The following is a 22,770-nucleotide window of genomic DNA, read 5'->3' as shown; positions in this document are numbered from 1 at the left end:
CTCACCAACTGAAAACGTCTGGTCAATGGTGGCCGAGCAACTGGCTCGTCACAATACGCCAGTCACTACTTTTGATGAACCATGGTATCGTGTTGAAGCTGCATGGGCAGCTGTACCTGTACTCTCCATCCAAGCTCTGTTTGACTCAATGGCCAGGCGTATCAAGGGCGTTATTACGGCCAGAGGTGGTTGTTTTGGGCACTGATTTTTCAGGCTCTATGCACCCAAATTGCGTGAAAATGTGATCACACGTCAGTTCTAGTATTATATATTTGTCCAATGAATACCCGTTTATCATCTTCATTTCTTCTTGGTGTAGGAATTTTAATGGCCGGAAGTGTATATTTAAAAATGATGTGAATGTATGTAAAGGAATGTGCGATGTTCTCTGATATATCGGATTCCGAGGGTGGGAATTTAAGTAAGCTGCACTAGATAAGAGCACTGCAAAGAAGGACTTAATGGCGTAAATACTGCGTACAGAGACTAAAATAGGCGTTATTGTTGCTTCAGTAGGTATGTCATTAACTTTGTTTATAGCTGGAGATGTTGCTCATTTCGGTGATGTAAAGAGGGATATCATTCCAGTGTCGGATTCCTTCTCTGAAAAGAACTTCGAGAAAGCGGACGAGTGATTGAGTGCGTTAGAAATGCTTTGATGGGAATGAGTGTTGCTGCCATTTTCATACGAAAAGAATAAGGTTTGTGAGGGATATGAGAGACTGTGTTCGTTGAAAAGACATATATATATATATATCCACTGTACACAGAGTGAGTTTGTCACGGGAATCGTATAAAACTAGAATTAATCATCCCAAGACAACAAATAATTTCTATGCAAACAAGAGAGAGAGCTTCTGCAAAGTCAACAGCAAGCTGAAAAAACAGTTGTCTTTTTTATGAGGCTATAGAGACAAGATATGATCGGGATGGCAATAAAGTGAAAGATGTGAGATGATGTTAGAAAAACTGCAGCGTCGATGCTTATCGCTGAAAATCTCAGCTGTTTTGTAAAACCTCTGTTACTTGGAAGTTGCTGAAAACATAAAAACGCCATGGGGTGAATTGCATCTTGCTACACAATAGCAGTCAGAAGGACATGGCAGCTCATCTGAAGTCAAACTGCCGGCCGGAGTGGCCGTGCGGTTCTACGCGCTACAGTCTGGAACCGCGTGACCGCTACGGTCGCAGGTTCGAATCCTGCCTCGGGCATGGATGTGTGTGATGTCCTTAGGTTAGTTAGGTTTAAGTAGTTCTAAGTTCTAGGGGACTGATGACCACAGCAGTTAAGTCCCATAGTGCTCAGAGCCATTTGAACCATTTGAATCTGAAGTCAAACTGAAAGCCAACCGTGACTGGGGATGAACCTTTCTGACGCTGCAGCTCAAGCCACTTGTGAAAGTGTGCTGCTTGTGGGAAAATATGGTGTTGAAATGGAAGTCACAACAGATTGATTTCAGAGAGATGGTTAATTTCTGTTTCGAGAAATCTCGAGTGGGAGGAGGAAATTATGACTAACGTAACGATTGTTTACAGAACTAATTCGATTAACAGAAAAGAAAACAGAAAACGCCCAATCGAAGGCAAGATCCGCCCGATTCGAGGTTTGCTGGAGATACGAAATTTAGTAGAAAGATTAATATCTAACGCCTAATCGATATGTTCATTAGTGACAGACAGCAGTCCTGGACTCTGTAAGGACAGGCAAGAAAAACAGCGAGGTCATTAATAAAGGAACCATTCCGGTATTTGCTTCATGAGATTTACAAAAAACACGGGAAAACTAAATATGGATAGCAGAATAGGGTTTTGAACCTCCATTCTGCCGAACGTGAGTTGTCACCGGCGCAGCTCTCCTCTTCAGCGTATCCTATCTATCTTCCTTATGACCAATATCGAACCAATAATTCTTCCTCATTGTCGACTCTATTCCAGCTTTCATCATCCGAATCTATTTCTGTTTTTCTTTTTTCCTTTCATCTAATATGTTAACTTTACCATATGATTTCTGTCTTATTCCCACCACAGTCAATTCATTCTCTAAATGTGATTCCTTATAACTGCCGTCAAAAATTTCGGTTTGTTTCTTTTGTCAGTGTTTCAAAAAAAATACAGTGGAGGAAATTAATGACTATAATGTTAACAATACTTAATTATTTTGATACTCTACATTCACTACTGTAGCTATTATTGCTGTAACTACTATTATTATCCAAAGCTTGTATAGTGTGAATATTGCAGTCTTCCAGCTCAAACAGTTGCGTGAATTCGTAGACAACGGTTATCAGTTGTACATCGCTGGAAGATTGGTGCGAGAGACAGTTGGAGCCTGTACGGACATGTTACAACCAGTACTGCAGCTACTGCTCATGCCAAATCACTGTGTCTGAATTGTGGAAGCCGTCAGCCACAATCACTACCGGCCAGCACTTATAAAATACATTATCAGACATCATTAGATGCCACATGCCAATATTTTGGCTTTATGGCGAAGCTGTAAGGTTTTAACAGTCATGGGAAGTTAACCTGACATAAAATAGAGCGAGAAATAGTTTTAAAAAATTATTTTATTATAATTTTTCCAGCTCATTAAAAGTTGTAAAAACATTACAACAATGACTGTAGTTTGTGAAATGGGAATTATGAATAAAATTTTGCCATTTCTTAATCTCAAAGATTCATATGACATAAACAGCTATAATGTACAACTATACCATTGCTGAAGGACGTACCTCCAGTTCCTATTTGTTCCACTGCTACTACGTAAATTCAACTGCTTAATTAAACTTTATTTAAAGTGAATATCCCACGTTTATTTAAAAACACATATGTGAAAAAATATTTATAATTTAAGGAAAATTGTATACAATGTAAGAAATTAGAATCGGGAAGAATGTAGCCACAGTTTATGTGTTCATATTGAGTGTGACGCTCTAGTAAGTAAAGTGAATATCAAAAGCACATTTACGTAGTTAGAGGCTCCAGAACTGAATGTTGTTTAAAATTATCTCCAAATTGATTAATGAAAAATTTAACATATTAGAGAGTGAGTAAACATACAGGGTGATTCCGTGGAGATGTTACAAATTTTCAGAGGTGATGGAGAAGGATAAATGTATGAATTTGACGTAAGGGACCCTGATCGGATAACAGCCGAGTCGAAAGTTGTAAGTGAAAATCGTTCTGATGCCTCTGACGGAGGCAGACTCATTGCTGTCCATATTCTGGGAGCAGACAGTATGGACGAAAACAAGAAAATAAATGTCCGGTAAACATGGACTCTATGGACTCTAAAGTGCACACCGTAAGAAGTATGAGCACTTTCTGATCTTCCCTATTGTGAAACACGTCTATACTGCTGAACAAGTGCTTATAGCTCTCAAGCACTTTAGAGCCCACGTTTTGGTCCATACCATCACCTCCAAAAAAATGGAAGGCAAAGCCCTTGTTGTGGGAGAGGCTCACTGTCAGAGGTATCAGAACGATTTTCGCTTATAGCTTCTGACTCGGTTATTTACGGACCGGGATCCCTTGCCTCAAATTGATACAAAATCCTTCTCCATAAGCTGTGAAAGTTTGTGACATCATCACGGAATCACCTTGTAAAACACACAGGACGTCTTCTCCATTCTAAATCTACTTACTGAACTAAGGTATACGTACATGTACATGTTTCGCCACAGTAGCAGTTAAATCACGTTCATCGTCGTTTCCTCACCTGGTGCGGACTCCAGAGCAGGTTCAGAAGGAATCTTGGTGTACTCAAGGACTCTCTCCACTGACGTCATCTGGCTGACAACTTCAGTCATTTGCATAATCCCATACTGAAGCATACCAGTCAGAATGAGTGACTGTGAAATTGCCAGACCCACACCGGAACCACCGAATGAACCTGTGAATTAATGTCTCTGTAAGTAGCAGAGTTATAGCGGTTTATTCAAAAGGAGGTAACTAATATGTGGAAAACTTCTGGTAAAAGGACAGAAGTCTTAAAAGAATTTTAAAAATGTTCACATTTCCATATGGTAAATGTTTTTATTTTCTTGGTTAGAGAATATTTTTCGTGTTAATTGTTCGCTTCGTTTCTGTCTTCTTGTTTGCAGATTTGCAGCTTGGTTCCACAGGGCTTTTTTTTTCCTTTTCTAATGTTGTCTTCTAGTAGCTAAATGAAATGCACGAAGTGTCTACCATTAGCTGTAACACAATCATCTAAACACCGCATCATTGACTGTCTTATTCGCTCCTGTGCTCCATTTATCTGTTATACAGTCTGAAATATTTCCTGAGCACGCTGGTGAAGAATGTCAACATTCGCAATAGGTTTTGAATACGCAGTTCCCAAAAATAATAACAAAAAGAAATCCAATGTACTGAGCACACGCGAACAAGCAGGTCAAGATTTTGCTACACCATGACCTAACCTTTTATTTGGGAAACGCTGGTTCAAAATTGTTTTTGTCTGCAAAGTAAAATGGTATTGTGAATGTTGACGTTCTTCGCCCTCATGCTGAAGAAAGACTGCAGCAGATACAGCAGAGACGCCTGGAATATGTGAGCTAGTGAGATATTCAATGATGCCGCCTTTAGAAGCGTGTGTTGCAGCCAATGGTAGACACTGCAAGCATTTCATTTAGACATCAGAAGACAACATCTAAAAAGAAAATAAATATCTCAAAGCTGAAAATTTGCAAACCAAAAGGCAGAAACTAAGCAAACATGTAATACCATACAATTGTCTGCAGCTAACAAAAAAATTATCATATGAATACATAAACTATTATGCTCCTTTTTAAATCCTCTTTCCATTCCCCAGAGGCTGCCCACGAGGCTACACACGAGAAAAAACAACATTTTCAGGCTGCAAGTAAATGTGCACATAGTTCCAACGAAACATTCGCCGCCGCGCGGGATTAGCAGAGCGGTCTTAGGCGCTGCAGTCATGGACTGTGCGGCTGGTCCCGGTAGAGGTTCGAGTCCTCCCTCCAGCATGGGTGTGTGTGCTTGTCCTTAGGATAATTTAGGTTAAGTAGTGTGTAAGCTTAGGGACTGATGACCTTAGCAGGTAAGTCCCATAAGATTTCACACACATTTGAACATTTTTGAACAAAACATTCGCCACATTTACGCAAATACTAACTAGGTAGCTACCAAATTCGTGTTATACACACAGAAAATTGTGCTCTACCTGCTGAATTATTCATTATTGTCAGATTCATTACATGGAGATAATTATCAAGCAGTCAGTGAAATTCTTAAATATGAAAAGTTCTTTCTTGAAAGCAGTTTCTTTTTATTCTTGATTCCAATACACCACATTATTCCCCACTCTTTTGGCCTGTATGCCCACATGGACCCCTCCACTGGTCTACAGCAGAAACAATCGGTTTAGTCCCTTAGGAATACACACAGTTGAACTTTTTTGATCCAACGTCCTGCTTCATCAATAACCTCCACATAATCCACGTCATGCTTCCCGCGGAGGGCATCCTTCATTGGGCCAAATAGATGGAAGTCAGAAAGTGCGAGATCCGGCTTGTAAGGTAAATGAAGAAGAGTAGTCCAATGAAATTTTGTGAGCTCCTCTCGGGTGCGCAAATTTACGTGAGGCCATATGTTGTCATAGAGATGAAGCAGTTCGTTTCCTTTTTTTTTTTTTAGCTACCAACACGCTGAAGTCGTATCTTCATTTCCATAAGGCTCGCATAATGTACTTCAAGTTGATCGTTCCACCATGAGGGAGGTCGTCAAACAGACTAACCCTTTCAGAGGCCCAGAAGACCGTCGCCTTCGCTTTACCGGCTAAGGGTGCGGATTGGAACATTTTCTTTTGGTGAGAGGTGGTGTGGCGCCACTCCATGGATTGCCGTTTTGTTTCCGGTTCAAAGTGATGACCCCATGTCTCATCGCCCGTGACGGTGTTCGACAAAAAATTGTCACGATCAGCCTCGTAACACCCAAGAAATTCCTCGCAGATGGTCATTCGTTGCCCTTTATGGGCTTCTGTTATGTGGCGAGGAGCCAAGCACGCACGCGCGATAGAGTACCCCAACTGGTAAATAAGTGTGTCAGCACTACCAACAAATACGTCTAGTTGTGCAGCGATGTGCTTGGTTGTGAATGTCGATCACCTCGAAAGAGAGTGTCCGCACGTTCCCACATTGCGTGCGGCCTTGTTGCGATGTGGCAGACGCCTCACCCAACGACTCACCGTGCTATTCTACACTGCCAGATCTCGTTGACATTCTGCAAGCACCTATGATTACTGCAGTGCTCTAGTTTTCCGCCAAGAGAAACTCAATGGGAGCTCTGCTTCGAAGACTCCTCCGTTATTGATGCCATTTTCAAGGCTACTTATGGCGCTATCACCTACTGGACCTTCATGAAACTATAAGGGCTGAAGCGGAAATACGAGGGTTGTCCAGAAAGTAAGTTCCGACCGGTCACTAAATGGAAACCAAAGTGAAAATCAGAAACATTTTATTTGCAAGAGTTAGCAACACTTTCCAGATACTTCCCTACAAAGTCGCCGCTCCGACTCAGACATTTGTCGGAGCGTTATACCAAATTTCCAACACCACCGTCAAAGAAGACAGCCGCCTGTGCTTTCCGATAATTCTCTACTCTGTTCTATAGGGCGTAGCCTGCACCCAGGTGTTGTCTTCGTGTCCAGCGTTTCATGTGAACAGAGATGGTACTCAGGACGAGGCAATTAGGGCTGTGTTCAAAAATAGTTCAAATGGCTCTGAGCACTATGGGACTCAACTGCTGTGGTCATAAGTCCCCTAGAACTTAGAACTACTTAAACCTAACTAACCTAAGGACATCACACACATCCATGCCCGAGGCAGGACTCGAACCTGCGACCGTAGCGGTCGCGCGGTTCCAGACTGTAGCGCCTAGAACCGCTCGGCCACTCCGGCCGGCAGGGCTGTGTTGTGGGTGATCGAACACTTCCCATCTAAAAGGTTGCAGGAGCTTCTTCACTGGCCCTGCAGAGTGCAGCTGAGAATTTCCATGAAAAAGGAAGCACGCGGCAGTTGTGTTAGGTGGGCTGCGATCATTAAAGCGAAGCCTCTCAACGGGCCCTCCTCTTTGGCGGGAGACATCGTTGTTCTAGGCACCTTTACTCGCTCACAGTGCGCTCACAACTGAAAAGAGCGTCTTGATGCAATCGATGGTCTTACTAGAGACACTACCAAATACATCTTTGCAAAGCTTTATCGTGTTTTCACTGCGGTGTCCATATCGCTACCGATCGGAACTTACTTTCTGGACAACCCTCGTATTGCACGATGTCTTTGTTGCCTACGGCCCATCCACCAGCCACATAGGCGTGTACCGCTGTTTGCCGCCCTTTCTATACGAGAGCAACACGTTCGGTTGAGACCGCACCTCCAACAGTGAAATCATTGTGGAAAAGGAAAAGCTTCAAAACAGAAACAGAATAGATCAAAAGAGGGAAAACCAGAAAGCTATACACAAAAAGGGAAAAAAAGAGCTGAAGAGACTGACCCTGATTTAGACACATCTTTGAGGACAGACGAAAGCATGGATGATACCCATCCCTTTGGAGAGTCCACACCAGATTCTATTGTTATGACAGATGCACAGAGAAAATTACACCTTGGCTAATTTTCGAGGAGGAAAGAGGATTTCTACAGGTACAGTTATTTTTGCACTATGTTATGGTTCTAGAGGAATCTGCGTTGTGCTTAACGGTCCTGCTGATGTTCTTGAAACAAAAAAGGCAGTGATTCTCTGTGGCGTATCTGTCATTTTTGTATTAATCTCAATATAATAAGTCTAACTGCTAATAGTTCTTACCAATTGCTGGTTAAACAAACAAAGAAATTCACACTGATCTATGTTTCATACCATAAAAATCCTTGAAATATTCCGCACAAAAATATCCTAGTTATGCAAATGTATCGTTTTGTACGTTCTGCATCTCATTATTAAGAACTCTACCTACAATTATCAGTGCACATAACAATTTCACATGTGTATCCAATTTAGAACCAACCAAACCACATTTAAGAACTTCAGTCCAAAAAATAATTAGACGCTTTTGTTTTTTCTAGTCTACATTTGTAACTTCAAAAATTAAATATAATATCATTTTTACAGCAACTTATCGTCTCCAACATTACCATTTTTTTCTGAACAGTTACTGTTTTCCTTTCCAAAGTGCAGATACATTTTGTTTCGTATCATATTTAGGACATCTTACCCTACTGACATTATATGGGAAAAATATTGTTGTATGACTGATGCTACCATGAAGGCGCCATTGATCAACAGAATGGTATTACGAAAACTGAATCTGACATCGAGCACAGAGACTAGGAAAAGATGCATCGCTGACGTCTAACCTGTTACACAGAATGTCCTAGGAAGAACTGTCAATATTCAGAGATACGATAGGTACGATCAATCGAAGCAAAAGAGTCTATAAAAATGTGGGCTCTACAATCCATAACTCGAGAGTTACAAGCAGCTGTTTACCTTCGCTACTGTGAAACATTTCTCTTCTTCTGAACAAGGGCTCACAATTCTCAAGGTACACATTTTAGAGCCCATGTCCACTAGATAATGTTTCCTTGTTTGGTCCACACAAGCTCCTCCAAGTATGTGGGAAGCAAAGAGCTTGCAGTGAAAGAGATTTGCTTCACAGTATCGAAGATGCCTTTTAGAGCCCATGCTGACTATATTTTTTTTATTTAAATTATCTCCCCTGAGATATCCTAGACTATTTATTCCAGGACACCCTGTATATTAATATCATGAATTCTTAAACGTATCCTATGACATAATATTTTAAGTAGGGCTCTTACCTGCAGAAAGAACGAGGAAACTGTAGGTGACGATAGTAACGAAAATGCTGCTGAGGAAGTCTAGCCATATTCCAAGCGCTGATCCGTTTGTTACATAGAGGAACCATGCAGAGGTATGACGATCCTAAAAAACAAGAAATTGATAATTGAGTTTGTTGTTTCTATACAAATGGAAGGCTATGAAGGGAACGAGAGGTTGTGACGCAAAGTTCCTGACTATCGAACGTTTCTCCAGTGTCCCGTATTGAATTACAAACCTCTAAGCAGCGTCCCGTAAAGTGAGGGAATGTGACACCGTCGGTGGTGATCCTTGCGTCGGATGGTGACGTTAATCCCCGGACCCTTGGTGCTTTTCGCGAGGAGCAGACTATGTGCAGGCACCAGGCTTCACCCTCTTCCTTTTACTATTATCATGCAACAAATACGTGACACCACACTTTACACACATCCATCGTAGTCAGCCACACTCGGCAGATACACTTCAGACATAACCCTAGAAGGCCGCCGGGAAAGAACAGCTTGTGACGGGAGAAGAAAACGTTATCGGATTGGGTGGCTGAACAACCATTTGGGTTCTTCAAGACAACAGAGCCACACGGCTCTTTCAGTCTCATTCGATACAAAATAACACCATTTTAACTGTTCGCAAAATTTAGATTACATTTTTGTGACAGAATGATACGTCGCCTTTCGGACCTAAAAAAAAGTTATTCCCTAAAATTTTGATTGCTTAATACAACAAGGTATGGTCCTTACAAGAGCTAAGAGGGAAAAATAAGAGTGGGAGACCAGGAATAAAGTTCTCGAATTAAGGAAGGTATAAGACAGAGATGCAGTCTTTCGCCCAAGCTGTATAATCTGCACATCGAAGAAGCAATGAAGCAGTAAAAGAAAGGTTCAAGAGTGGGATGAAAATTCATTGTGAAAGGACATCAATGATAAGATTCGCTGATGTCATGCTATCCTCGGTGAAAGTGAGGAAGAATTGCGGGATCTCTTGAATGTAATGAATAGTCTAATGAGTACTGAGGACTGACTGAGAGTAAACCAAAGAAAGATGAAAGTGTAACACGTGTATATTTCTATTGTTCATTGTCAAATCACAAGTTATGAAAGATGTTTATATTTTATTAATAGTATTAAGTAGAAATAATTAATATTTGTCATGTTGGAAATAATTGTGGTAGCAGGGAATGTCTGCGCCAAAGTATTGTTGGCAAGAGAGACCGCAAATCGATATAATTTTAAAAAGGGCGGGAGAGACCACGTATGGACACATTTTAAGAAAAGAGCGGGAAAGACCGCGCATTGATACATTTTGTAATGGTAGCAGGGATTGTCTGCACCAGAAAGCATTGTTGGCAGGAGAAACGGCACTTCAGCGTTCGTAGGAAGTCAGTAGTAAGCGAGAAGTGAAGCGAGTCGGTAGCAGGTCTGAAGTGAGAGGTTGAGAGGAGCGGTGTGCCTGCCAGCCACTAGCTATGATTTACAAGAGATTATAAACGGATGTACAGAGACATCAGCTAACTATTATAATAAGAGGAACTAATATTATTGAATAAATTTTTTGAGAAACTCAAGACTACTGAAGGTATGTTTGCGCATTGCTAGTTGTAAGATTATTGTAAAAAGTAAGTCCCATTTGAACGTTTGTAAAATCATTTCATTCAGAATATAATTAACTTTTGCCAGCAATATTGCATTTCTAATTATAATCCATCCCAAAAACCATCAACGTAAAACTTTGCAAAATTTTATTTTTGTCAAGAAAAAGTTTAACTATGAATTACGTAATTTCAATCAAATTAATTATAGAATAACGTCAGCTTTGCTATTAAAGAATAACGTCAGCTTTGGTAATAAATACAGCTACTTATTATGAAAGTTCACCAGCAGCTAATAGAGTACACTAAAACAGAGTAAGTATATTCATGTTGCAGTTCGATGTAGCAGTCAGATGGCGATCCAGTAACAGTAAAAAAGGTAAGGAACAGTTTTGGGTTATTGCAGATAACGACTGAGGGCCACGACGACGACACATTCTATGTTTCGTCGAAATAATCAGAAAATCACTTTTAATAAGCAGCAATTAAATTTGTATACGAAGACAGAGAAAGAGAATAAATTTCAAAGGGAAGATTTCATTTGCTATTATTAAGCAAGAGATAGAAATCCTAAGAAAAGGTTACATAGTTTGTTGTAAAAGGGAAGGTTATCAATGACAAAAGAGGTATAGAGGAGACGGGGAGGTTTCAAAAGTAATGATAAGTAGCAGAAATGAGAACAGAGAGAAATTTAACATCGCACTGGTGATCATGAAGTAGATGAAGTTAAGGAATCTGCTACCTGCGCAGCAGAATAACCCAAGACGGACGGAGCAAGAAAGACGTAAAAAGCAGACTACCACTGGCAAAAAGGGCATCCCCGGCCAAGAGAAGTCTGCTAGTATCAACCATAGGCATTAATTTGAGGGAGAAATTTCTGAGAATATTCGTTTGGAGCGCAGCATTCGGCCTGGAATCTGAATCATTCGAGTAGCATTGTCTTCAGTGTTGCGTCGCTCTTCGAACTGAGCCCCGATGACCAGCAAAGATGTGTCTGGAGACGTCCCAGGTAGCGGTGGGGTATCAACCTGACTCTCAGCCGCCACACAGCCCGCAAGTAGGAGCGATTGACTGCAGTGACCTTTACAGCACAGCGTTATGTCGACGAAATTCTACGCTCCATTTTGTTTCCCTTCAAGGCAAGTCATCCTGGGCTTGCATTTCAGCAAGATAATGCCCGTCCGCACACGGCAAGAGTCTCTACTGCTTGTCTTCGTGCTTGCCAAAGCCTATTTGGCCAGTTTGGTCGTGGGATCTCTATCCAATTGAAAAGGTTTGGAGCATTAAGAAGGGCCCTCCAACTAAATCGGTATTTTAAAGATCTAACGCGCCGGTTGGACAGAATTTGGTGATATGCCTCAATAAGATGTCCAGCGACTCTATCTGTCAATTCCAAGCCGAATAACTGCTTGCATAAGGCTCACAGGTGGATCAAAGCTTACTGCCTTGCTAGTTTGTGAAGCACTTTCTCTTGAATAAATCATCGAATTTTTCTGAAACTGTAATCTCCCTCTGTCTCTCTCTTAGAGTTAACTTCCGCCACAGTCCCGATCTCTCCCCATGCGATTTACAAATTCATTTTAACCCTGGCCGTCGGTCAGCTTCGCATGAACAGCTGCAGCTCTGGATACAGTCATGATTCGGTAGACACCAGGAAACATCTGCGCATGAAAGCACTGTTCGTCCGGTCTGTCGAAAGTCCAGAGCAGAAGAAACTGGAACCACTTGCAGTGTGATGCTGTCGAATAATGTTAAAACGAATGGGGACACTTAAATCAGGTTCAAAAATGGTTCAAATGGCTCTGAGAACTATGGGACTTAACATCTGTGGTCATCAGTCCCCTAGAACTTAGAAGTACTTAAACCTAACTAACCTATGGACATCACAAACATCCATGCCTGAGCCAGGATTCGAACCTGCGACCGTAGCAGTCGCGCGGTTCCAGACTGAGCGCCTAGAACCGCTAGACCACCGCGGCCGGCCTTAAATCAGGAAATGAAGTAATAAAGAAAATAGATGAGGGGAGAACACTATAGAAGATCATTACAAGGAAGAGACATGTTGCTGGGATACCTGCTACGGCACCTAGAAATACACTGACAAAACAAGTGAAGCACCAGAAGGGGAGGAGTAAACTAAATGAACCCTCACGGTCTGAAAAGGTACTGTATGTCAGTTTATTTCAGTGATTACAAAATCCTGTCAAATTAACCAAGAACTTCGCAGTATGAGGTCATTTATCTCTGTGATGTTGCACCTCCTCTGGCGTGGATGCATGACTGATTCTATTATGAAGGGTGCCAAAAGCCGTTGAATAACCTCCTGAGGCAAGCTGGACAACTATTGTAACTGGTATGAAACTTCCTGGCAGATTAAAACTGTGTGCCCGACCGAGACTCGAACTCGGGACCTTTGCCTTTCGCGGGCAAGTGCGCAACCAACTGAGCTACCGGAGCACGACTCACGGCCGGTACTCACAGCTTTACTTCTGCCAGTATCTCGTCTCCTACCTTCTAAACTTTACAGAAGTTCTCCTGCGAACCTTGCAGAACTAGCACTCCTGAAAGAATGGATAAAGCGGAGACATGCCTTAGCCACAGCCTGGGGATGTTTCCAGAATGAGATTTTCACTCTGCAGCGGAGTGTGCGCTGATATGAAACTTCCTGGCAGATTAAAACTGTGTGCCCGACCGAGACTCGAACTCGGGACCTTTGCCTTTCGCGGGCAAGTGCTCTACCAACTGAGCTACCGAAGAGTGTATTTTCTACAGCGTCATGCTATTCAAGAACGAGCGTTTAGAAACCTGTCTTCACAGTAGCTAGGAACCACCGTAACCGCAATTTTTAGCTTACATTGTGGGAGATCCTCAACGTCCTCTTACAGCTAGTGCCTTGAAATCGCGTTTAACGTGTAGTGAGAGATGATTTTTCGGTTTATCCGGGAAGCTAAACTGAGTGGCTGACGGGCAGTTGGACCTGGAATCGCAGCCTTAGACAGTGATATTCATTTCACAGTAGTAGCAGCGACTGTTCAAGAATTTTTCTTGCAACTGTCTTCTGTCGTTCTGCACGAAAGGGTTTGGCTTGTAATGCAGCTCTACTCACACAACTGCACTTACATTACAGATAAACATTCAGTAGTACGCGTCAACATCTTTTCTCGAATGTTCAGAAAATATGAAATATCTGTTAGTGTATGACTCAAACTACACCTAATTGGCTATATAAGGAAGTACTCACCTGGTGGGAGTCGAATTCCTTTCTAACGATGTCCTGAATCCCTGATGCTCTAATTGTGGCCAACCCATTGAGTGTGTCGGAGAGGTGAGAGAATACGGGGCTCCTCCCTGAAATGTTACGTCAAACATACAATGCGAGAAATGCTTTCGCATACGAACTGCTAACGTCAGATTGCTAATATATAGTTATTACAAAATTTTTATTCCGTAACATATAGAGTAGTTAAGGTTTGAATGCCAACAAACAGCATTTTTTTCATTCTTCCACTTTCGCTTTGTTATCCTATCATCAGACGGAAACTGACTAGCATCAATAACAGACACTAGTGAGCAAGAAATCGAACCTTTAGCCACCACGGATCAGGATATTGCAGAGCAATGCCAAATTGAGTTCTGATCACTCTTGCTATGAAAAATGTTGTAACTGTTAATGGCTTTGTGTGGTAGATGTGTATGGGAAAGTGATTGAGAGGGGAATAAGTTGCAATTTAAACAGATGCCACTGTACGAAAGACACATTTCAATACAAATATCACATGCACTGTAACTCCTATTACTACGTACACATCTAGGAGGACACTGGTTGTTATATATTATGATAGCGTAAATATACAGGAACGTTAAAATATAGTTACTATGATGAAAGACGTCTGTCGGTTGTCACTGCATAAGCAATCTGCCGATTCCTAATAAACTAATATTTATGGAACAAATCAGAGTTCGCTTCATTCTTAACTTTAAGTATGAAACATTTTCCCCAAGAAGTGACGGGAAAATCCTTCAATGAATAAACAGACTGTCATTGTTGAAGATAAATGTATTTCTACAAGTCTTTAACTGTTGTACAGAAAGAAACAAGACATAAAGAAAGTTTTGAAAGTTTCCTGTTCATTTGCAGTATCAGTTTTTGCTTACTATATTTTGCTCTCCGTAAATCGCGACGTTTATCTCTGCAATATTTTCCTTGGTTCATCTATGATCAGCTTAGATGCATCGACATAAGCTCCTTGTGCAATATCTTTGCATGCTGTTAGGGTGCCACTGTCGATATCCCTGCTAACTAACCGATAACACCTACTTCCAGTGTATATCTTATCGTTGGCTTTCTGGAAGGCTCCAGCCCGCAACGGTTCGCACCAACAGCGGGGGGTCCACTCATCAGGTGGCGCAATTGGGCAGAATGGGGGAAAAGCAGTTCAGTCTCAGACGAGCTGCTAGTGGCGACGGTCCGGGTGCGGCCCCAGTGTCAGAACGGTTTTTCAAGAAATGTCGGCATTACTATGGTTTTGAGGAGTTAACGGAGGAAGCAATTCTACAATCGTGAAAGATGTTTTGTGGATATGTTTGCAATGGATCGGACTTATAAGTGGAAGTGAGGTTTTCAAATACTACGAATACTGCCGCCAGTAATGCCACTGGGATGTTTTAAGATTAACAAAATGAGTGCTTATATTATCGTATCTTGCTAAAAGTTTGTCAATAAATCAGTCTAACTTTTCAGAACGTACTTTGAAGTTAAATTGGACGCTGTGGCTACGCGGAGTGAATGCTGTGAATTTGCAGATGAGGCGGAATAGGGATCAATAATAAACTTCTATCATTTCACGAATATCGTTAAATGTAGGTGCCTATAGCATTATGAAGCAGTTCGTAGGTAGGTTTCAGGCACGGTAGAATTCAATAAGTGCCTGTGTAACTGGATGTAATTGCTACCACTCTTCTTCTTTATGTCCGATAGCCAGCTGAACCATTAAATAATATAGGGGTATTTTACACATGTCAGTTCTTCCGTGTAAAAACAGTACTTTTCGGCACAGAAGTGTCGTGGACACTGAATAAGACAATGCCTCAATAAAGAGAATTATGAACAATAGACGCGAACGGGAAGTGTGCAAATGTGGAAAATACTTTTCGTCACATTTGTATCATTCAAGAAAAGAAGAGTATTGAATCATAGCATCACGAAACATCGCTTCTGCCGTACTTCCCTGCATCTGCCAGATGGTCGCCACGGACAGACAACTGTTAAGAGCCGCACGTAATTGGGCAAAGAGCGTGGTACTGTATGGCACTGCATTGCTACTTGGCGCCATTAACAGTATGATGAGTGAGCTATTAAGAATAAAGAAATTTGTGTAGCATAATTTACTGGGTTGTGAGAGGATTCATTTTATGTCGAGTATTAAAAATTGAAGACATGAGCAAGATGAGTGACATGGTGAGTACAGCTTAATAAAAGGTGCGGATACGAGGAAAGAAGTGTTAATACATTCAAGTTCTGGGGCAGAAGATAGTATTAATGATCGAGAGGTTGAGGATCAAAATGCGTTCACGCCATTGTCGAAGATCAGTCAACAGGAAATGGAATTAACCAACCGAAGGTGTTGATATGCTTCTGGTATGAAGAAATTAATCTTGCAAATTCAGAATCTTGCTAATACACTCCTGGCCATTAAAATTGCTACACCACAAAGATGACATGCTACAGACGTGAAATTTAACCGACAGGAAGAAGACGCTGTGATATGCAAATGATTAGCTTGAAAAGCTAAAAAAACACAAGGTTGGCGCCGGTGGCGACACCTACAACGTGCTGACATGAGGAAAGTTTCCAACCGATTTCTCATACACAAACAGCAGTTGACCGGCGTTGCCTGGTGAAACGTTGTTGTGATGCCTCGTGTAAGGAGGAGAAATGCGTACCATCACGTTTCTGACTTTGATAAAGGTCGGATTGTAGCCTATCGTGATTGCGGTTTATCGTATCGCGACATTGCTGCTCCCGTTGGTCGAGATCCAATGACTGTTAGCAGAATATGGAATCGGTGGGTTCAGGACGGTAATACGGAACGCCGTGCTGGATCCCAACGGCCTCGTATCACTAGCAGCCGAGATGACAGGCATCTTATCCGCATGGCTGTCACGGATCGTGCAGCCACGTCTCGATCCCTGAGTCAACAGATGGGGACTTTTGCAAGACAACAACCATCTGCACGAACAGTTCGACGACGTTTGCAGCAGCATGGACTATCTGCTCGGAGACCATAGCTGCGGTTACCCTTGACGCTGCATCACAGACAGGAGCGCCTGCGATGGTGTACTCAACGACGAACCTGGGTGCACGAATGGCGAAACGTCATTTTTTCGGATGAATCCAGGTTCTGTTTAGAGCATCATGATGGTCGCATCCGTGTTTGGCGACATCGCGGTGAACGCACATTGGAAGCGTGTATTCGTCATCGCCATACTGGCGTATCACCCGGCGTGATGGTATGGTGCGCCACTGGTTACACGTCTCGGTCATCTCTTGTTCGCATTGACGGCACTTTTAACAGTGGACATTACATTTCAGATGTGTTACGACCCGTGGCTCTATTCTTCATTCGATCCCTGCGAAACCCTACATTTCAGCAGGATAATGCACGACCGCATGTTGCAGGTCCTGTACGGGCCTTTCTGGATACAGAAAACGTTCGACTGCTGCCCTGGCCAGCACATTCTCCAGATCTCTCACCAATTGAAAACGTCTGGTCAATGGTGGACGAGCAACTGGCTCGTCACAATACGCCAGTCACTACTCTTGATGAACTGTGGTATCGTGTTGAAGCTGCATGGGCAGCTGCTCCTGTACACGCCATCCAAGCTCTGTTTGACTCAATGACCAGGCGTATCAAGGCCGTTATTACGGCCAGAGGTGTTTGTTCTTGGTACTGATTTCTCAGGATCTAAGCACCGAAATTGGGTGAAAATGCAATCACATGATAGTTCTATTATAATATATCTGTCCAATGAACACTCGTTTATCACTGCATTTCTTCTTGATGTAGCAATTTTAATGGCAAGTAGTGTACAATCGAGGAACGTGTGTGGATAATTCAGGATAACATTTCTAAAGAATTTTCTGTCTGAAATCGGAGACAGTTTAAAATGTACAAGTAAACAACTGAAAGAAACGTAGAGTAGCATAGCGAAGCAGTTCAGAGTATTAGAAAGCCGTAATAAGTACACTGCGAAATGACGTATTAGTAACTCAAGAACGTGCTGTTGGTGCAGTTAGTCAAAAACTCGCAGATTTTAAAGAAGAACAAGATAACGAACACATGGAATTGCTTACAGAAATAAATAAAACGAAACAGGAGCTGGAAAATGTTGAAAGTACTGGAGAAGAATAGGGCGCTAAGCTCATGGCTCTGAGCACTATGGGACTTAACAGCTGTGGTCATCAGTCCCCTAGAACTTAGAACTACTTAAACCTAACTAACCTAAGGACATCACACACATCCATGCCCGAGGCAGGATTCGAACCTGCGACCGTAGCAGTCGCGCGGATCCGGACTGCGCGCCTAGAACCGCGAGGCCACCGCGGCCGGCGCTAAGCTCATGAATCTTGATTTGAACATGCACGAAGTGGCTAGAAAACAGGGACAGCTAACGGCACTAGTTCCTCAGATTACGGGGCTAGTTACTACAGCCAGCCATCACGCGACCCTGGAAGAAATATGCACGCCAGTTCCCAAACTCCAACACGAATGTAACCTGGAATGGCGTGAAGCTTCGCTTCGGAGCCGTCCGAAGTTTTCAGCTTGCCGTGCATGCGCAACGTTGACGTAGGCGATACTGAACGTTTTCTACACAGTATTCAATTACGAGGTGAGTACAGAAGTCTGTTTGTCTGGCAGTTGGTCACACTGTTATGAAGAGTGCGTGTAAACATGCACACGCCGCGCTGAGGCGCTCAGCCGTTGCGAATGGAGCTCCCGTTGGATGTTACCTCCAAGTGCGAAATGCGCGCAGTTATTCGATTTTTGAACGCAAAGGGCACTGCGCCGATTGAAATCCATCGCCAATTGACGGAAGTATATGGCGAGTCGTGCATGTATGTCGAAAATGTTCGTAAGTGGTGTAGAGAGTTTGCAGCTGGTCAGACCGAATTCACGACGAACAAAGGAGCGGGAGACCGTCAATTTCTGAGAAGGCAGTGTTGAAGGTTGAGAAAAGCATGCGTGAAGGTCGGCGGATCACCCTGGATGATCTCTGCACGTTGGTTCCTGAGGTTTCCCGAAGCACCGCTTACAGAATTTTATCGGAAACATTGAACTACCGGAAGCTGTGCACAAGATTGGTGCCACGCATACTAAGGACCACATGCGGCAACGAGTTGATGCTCCCCGCACATTTCTTCACCGCCTTCCAGCCGAACAGGACATGTTTCTGAACTCAATTGTCACGGGTGACGAAACCTGGGCATACCACTTTACACCTGAGAAGATGTTCATAACTTTCTGAACAGCATGGCGGCGAGCTGGTGTGACATGGGCATACAAAAACTGCCACGGCGTCTACAAAAATGCATCGACAGAAATGGTGATTATGTCGAAAAATAGCTAAATGTTCAAACTGTAAGCTGATGTAAACCATTGTAGAAATAAACAGGTCTATGTACTCACAAAAAAATAGGAGACCTTACTTTTGGGAGTACCCTCGTAAATAGATTCTAAGGTAAAGGAAATGTACAACCTGTTGCCCTTATAAGGAGTTCTAGAAGTGTACTTTCATCAGTATGGACACATGCTGAGAATATCTCTTTTGTTGCTAATCGTTTGGCTGGAGATGTCTATAGCTAGGGATTACGAAGAGATAGGGGAAATGCCATATGTAGAATTTGATGTGCCATATTTGTTGAAGTATTGGTCAAAACGCACTCGGGACTGCGTTGTGTAGGTGGATTGTGTAATAAAAATTATTCGTGAGAAGCTGATGGAACAGTAACCCAACTTTTCGAAAAGAAATCGGGCAAGAATTGGAGCTTAGATAAACTGTTTAAGAAATCGGATGTTACGGGTAATGAGATGGCTACCTTCCGTTATACGAAGATAGTTGGCGGGATCCACTGTTAACACAGATGATCAGGTGACACAATTTCTCGCATATATAGACAACGAAGCAAAAAGAGATAAATAAAGGACTTTTAGAGATTCACAACAGCGAAATAACGATGTTGACGGGCCAGAACCAAATTGGCACAGAGATGAGAACAGTACATGCATAGAGGGAGTTTGGCAATTGCCGCTGAAAACATCTAGAACTTGTAGAGAGGAGTAAGTATGTAATGTTTTAAATAGGAACCCATGTTGGAAACTTACCCTTTCTGTTCTGCGACGATTTCAATTCAGATGTTTAACTGACACTCTTCTGCTAGTAAAATTGAAGTTGGCGTGACGCAGAACAATTATTAGGTAACAATTCGAAAGAAAACGTAACGAAACATCGATTTATCACGTAAGCACATTTGTTTGTATTAACACTAAAACATTACTTTCTGTACTTACAGTATGCTTGGTTCTCTCTCGTTTTGTAATAATGTAAACACGTAATGTTTAAGTGTTAATACAAGAAAATATGCTTACGTGATAGATGGGTGTTTCGTTATGATTCCTTTCAAATTGATACCTAATAACTCTACTGTGTCTCGCGTAATTCAATTACTCAGGCGGAATTGGATGAGTTAAACATCTCGATTGAAACCGTTATAGAACGGAAATGATATGTTTCAAGACATGGGTTCCCATTCAGAATATTATGTACTCACTCCCCTCTACAGGTCCTGGAAGTTTTTAACGGGATTTCCGAGCACCCTCTAGACAGAAACAGAGACCGCAATGTTATAACCATCCACTGTTTCGCGGAAGAAGAATCGGTGACCACAAAGATGGTGAATTTCAGGGTAGACCTTGGAGACAGAATGACAGTGAAAATAGATCACATTTGGAGTACAAACGATTTGATGTCAGATCACCTATTCGACAGAGAAAAGAGACTTGTTAGAAAACGAGAAGTATTTCGAAAAAGGCCTAGTTTAGAACTTCGCATAAAGGGTCACCATTTTCAGGCGACGATCTCAATAGAAGACATGTAAACAGATAGTTGGGGCCAGTATAGAGACAAGTAACCTTGATTAAAGCAGATGGCATGAGCGATGAACTGAAAGAATTACCCTATAAGTAAGGAAGGACAATTTTGAAAGGCCGGCTGTAGTGGCCAAGCGGTTCTAGGCACTTCAGTCTGGAACCGCGCGACCGCCACGCTGGCAGGTTCGAATCCTGACTCGGGCATGGATGTGAGTGATGTCCTTAGGTTGATTAGGTTTAAGTAGTTCTAAGTTCTAGGGGACTGATGACCTCAGATGTTAAATCCCATAGTGCTCAGAGGCATTTGAACCATTTGAACAATTATGAAGGAAGCTATTATTCCTGATATTAAAGCTAAAGTGTGCGGAGAAGAAACTTGTATTCCTTCGGATTCTTGAAATAAAGTGACAGCAGTTTCAAAGAATTTTCATGATAAATCTATTCTAAGAATGATGCACATTTTCCTCAATGACCAGTTAGCGGATTCAAGATTTTGTGAGCGATGGGAGAACAAAGTAAACCTACGAAGAATCTCATATTACTGGAAACCCGAAATATAATTTTGATGCGATAGTAATTCCGCAGCCCTGTGACTCAATGATTATCAGTGATGATTACTTGTCTGAGCTTGGACAGAGTCTCAATTTTGCTAATGAAGCCATGAAAATAAATAATTAAGAGTCTACTGAGATTATCCTGTTTAATGGGAAGGCGGCTGCTATGCTGATGCCTTAGTCAGCTACAGATAGCGCATGTAGAAATTTGAAAGATTCTTTCTACAAAGTCCTTAAAACTTTGGAATCAATCAGAGATGATTGTACCGAAAAGCCTGTAACACGAAACGAAGCGACGTGAATACTTTTCGATTTATAAAGCTGGAACGGCGCCAGTAGTTGTTTTGTAGAAATTTTTTTTTGGAAAGAATAAACAATGTGAATGTTCAAATTCAGGCTTCTACTATAGATTTGATTACTATTCCCGTTCTTTACGAATCTCTTTCCAAGTTTTTCGTAGCTGAACGAGAAAAGTTTAAGTATTTCGAAGAAAAGGTGATGGAATTGAGCGTGTCGAATCAGTATACAAAAGACCTGGGGAAAAACAACCGAAAGGGAATGAAGTTTAAGATGAAACACCCGATGAAGAATTGAGAATAACTGCGAATGATACTTTCAGAGTAACGCATTTCCCGTCCTTATTGATAGACTCGTATTCGAATTTAAGAACAGCAAGAGTCCTACAACATGTTCAGTGAAAAGTTTTAATTTCTGACAAAAATTAGTGCGTTCTCATCATCAACGCTTACAGAAAAAACCTTTTCTTGGGAGAAAGGTATCATAATGATCTGGAGACTGGCTTAGTTCAAGAACGCGTACATTTTCAATGTCAGCTTTCTTCTGAAAGAATTTTTGTAAAACCAGATTCTGAATCATTCAACAGTCTATCTTCGTTCCTGCGAAAAGAGAATTTTCAAAATTTATATCCAAACTTGGATGTAACAGTTCGCGTGGCTCTATGAACACCAGCGACAAATTGTTCGGGTAAGGGAAGCTTTTCTTGCTTGAAACGGGCGAAAAATTATCTAAAATTTATCTTCAGCCAAGAAAAGCTAAACGCCTTAGCTCTTTTGTGCATAGAGTCAGAACTAATCAACAAGATTTCATACGATGATGTAACTGATGATTTTGCGGAAAGAAAATCGCGCAAAAAGGTATTGTAAAACTAATTGAATTTTATCGTCATCCTCAAGTCGGATTGTTAGCAGATAACTGAATATATTGTTTTTAAGCTGTAAGTAATCGCAATAAAAATTACTTAATTATGTTTAGCGAATGTATATTATTGTGTAAGTAGTATTAAGGCATACCTTATCCCGCCTTAATAGTAGTACATAGTTGAGCTTTTATTACCTGAGAAATAAATCAAAAATTATTTCTTGTGCAATCTTAACTAAATCGTTGAGTTATAAAAATAATCGAGGAACTGACACATCGAGCCCCCAGTTCACAGTTATAGTAATTACGGGAAAAGGTGGTGTAATTGGGACGATAGTGAACAAATCATGAAGTAATAATTTCATTGACTAAAAATAGTAGTTAATATGATTGTGAAGTAGGGTATCGAATTATAGCGGTCGGTAGGGGTGGCAAAATTTGAATAGCCTACTGGCGGTGTGTAAATCCGCCA

At 41.7% G+C, this 22,770-nt stretch overlaps 1 protein-coding gene across 1 annotated transcript in view; it reads right to left on the bottom strand.

Moving 5' to 3' along the window:
- The window catches only part of LOC124775377 (ATP-binding cassette sub-family C member 4-like), a 140,487-nt gene that overhangs the window by 27,220 nt on the left and 90,497 nt on the right, over nt 1-22,770 (bottom strand). The window contains exons 17-19 of the mRNA XM_047250211.1: nt 13,680-13,786; nt 8,835-8,958; nt 3,719-3,892 (exon numbers count right to left, since the gene is read on the bottom strand). Coding sequence (XP_047106167.1) covers nt 3,719-3,892; nt 8,835-8,958; nt 13,680-13,786 — 405 coding nt within the window. The remainder of the gene's footprint in view (nt 1-3,718; nt 3,893-8,834; nt 8,959-13,679; nt 13,787-22,770) is intronic.

Source organism: Schistocerca piceifrons, chromosome 2 (assembly GCF_021461385.2).
Source record: "Schistocerca piceifrons isolate TAMUIC-IGC-003096 chromosome 2, iqSchPice1.1, whole genome shotgun sequence".
In the NCBI taxonomy this organism is placed as follows: Eukaryota; Metazoa; Arthropoda; class Insecta; order Orthoptera; family Acrididae; genus Schistocerca; species Schistocerca piceifrons.
Note: the sequence above shows the minus strand (reverse complement) of the source record. Positions and strands in the feature narration are given on the sequence as shown.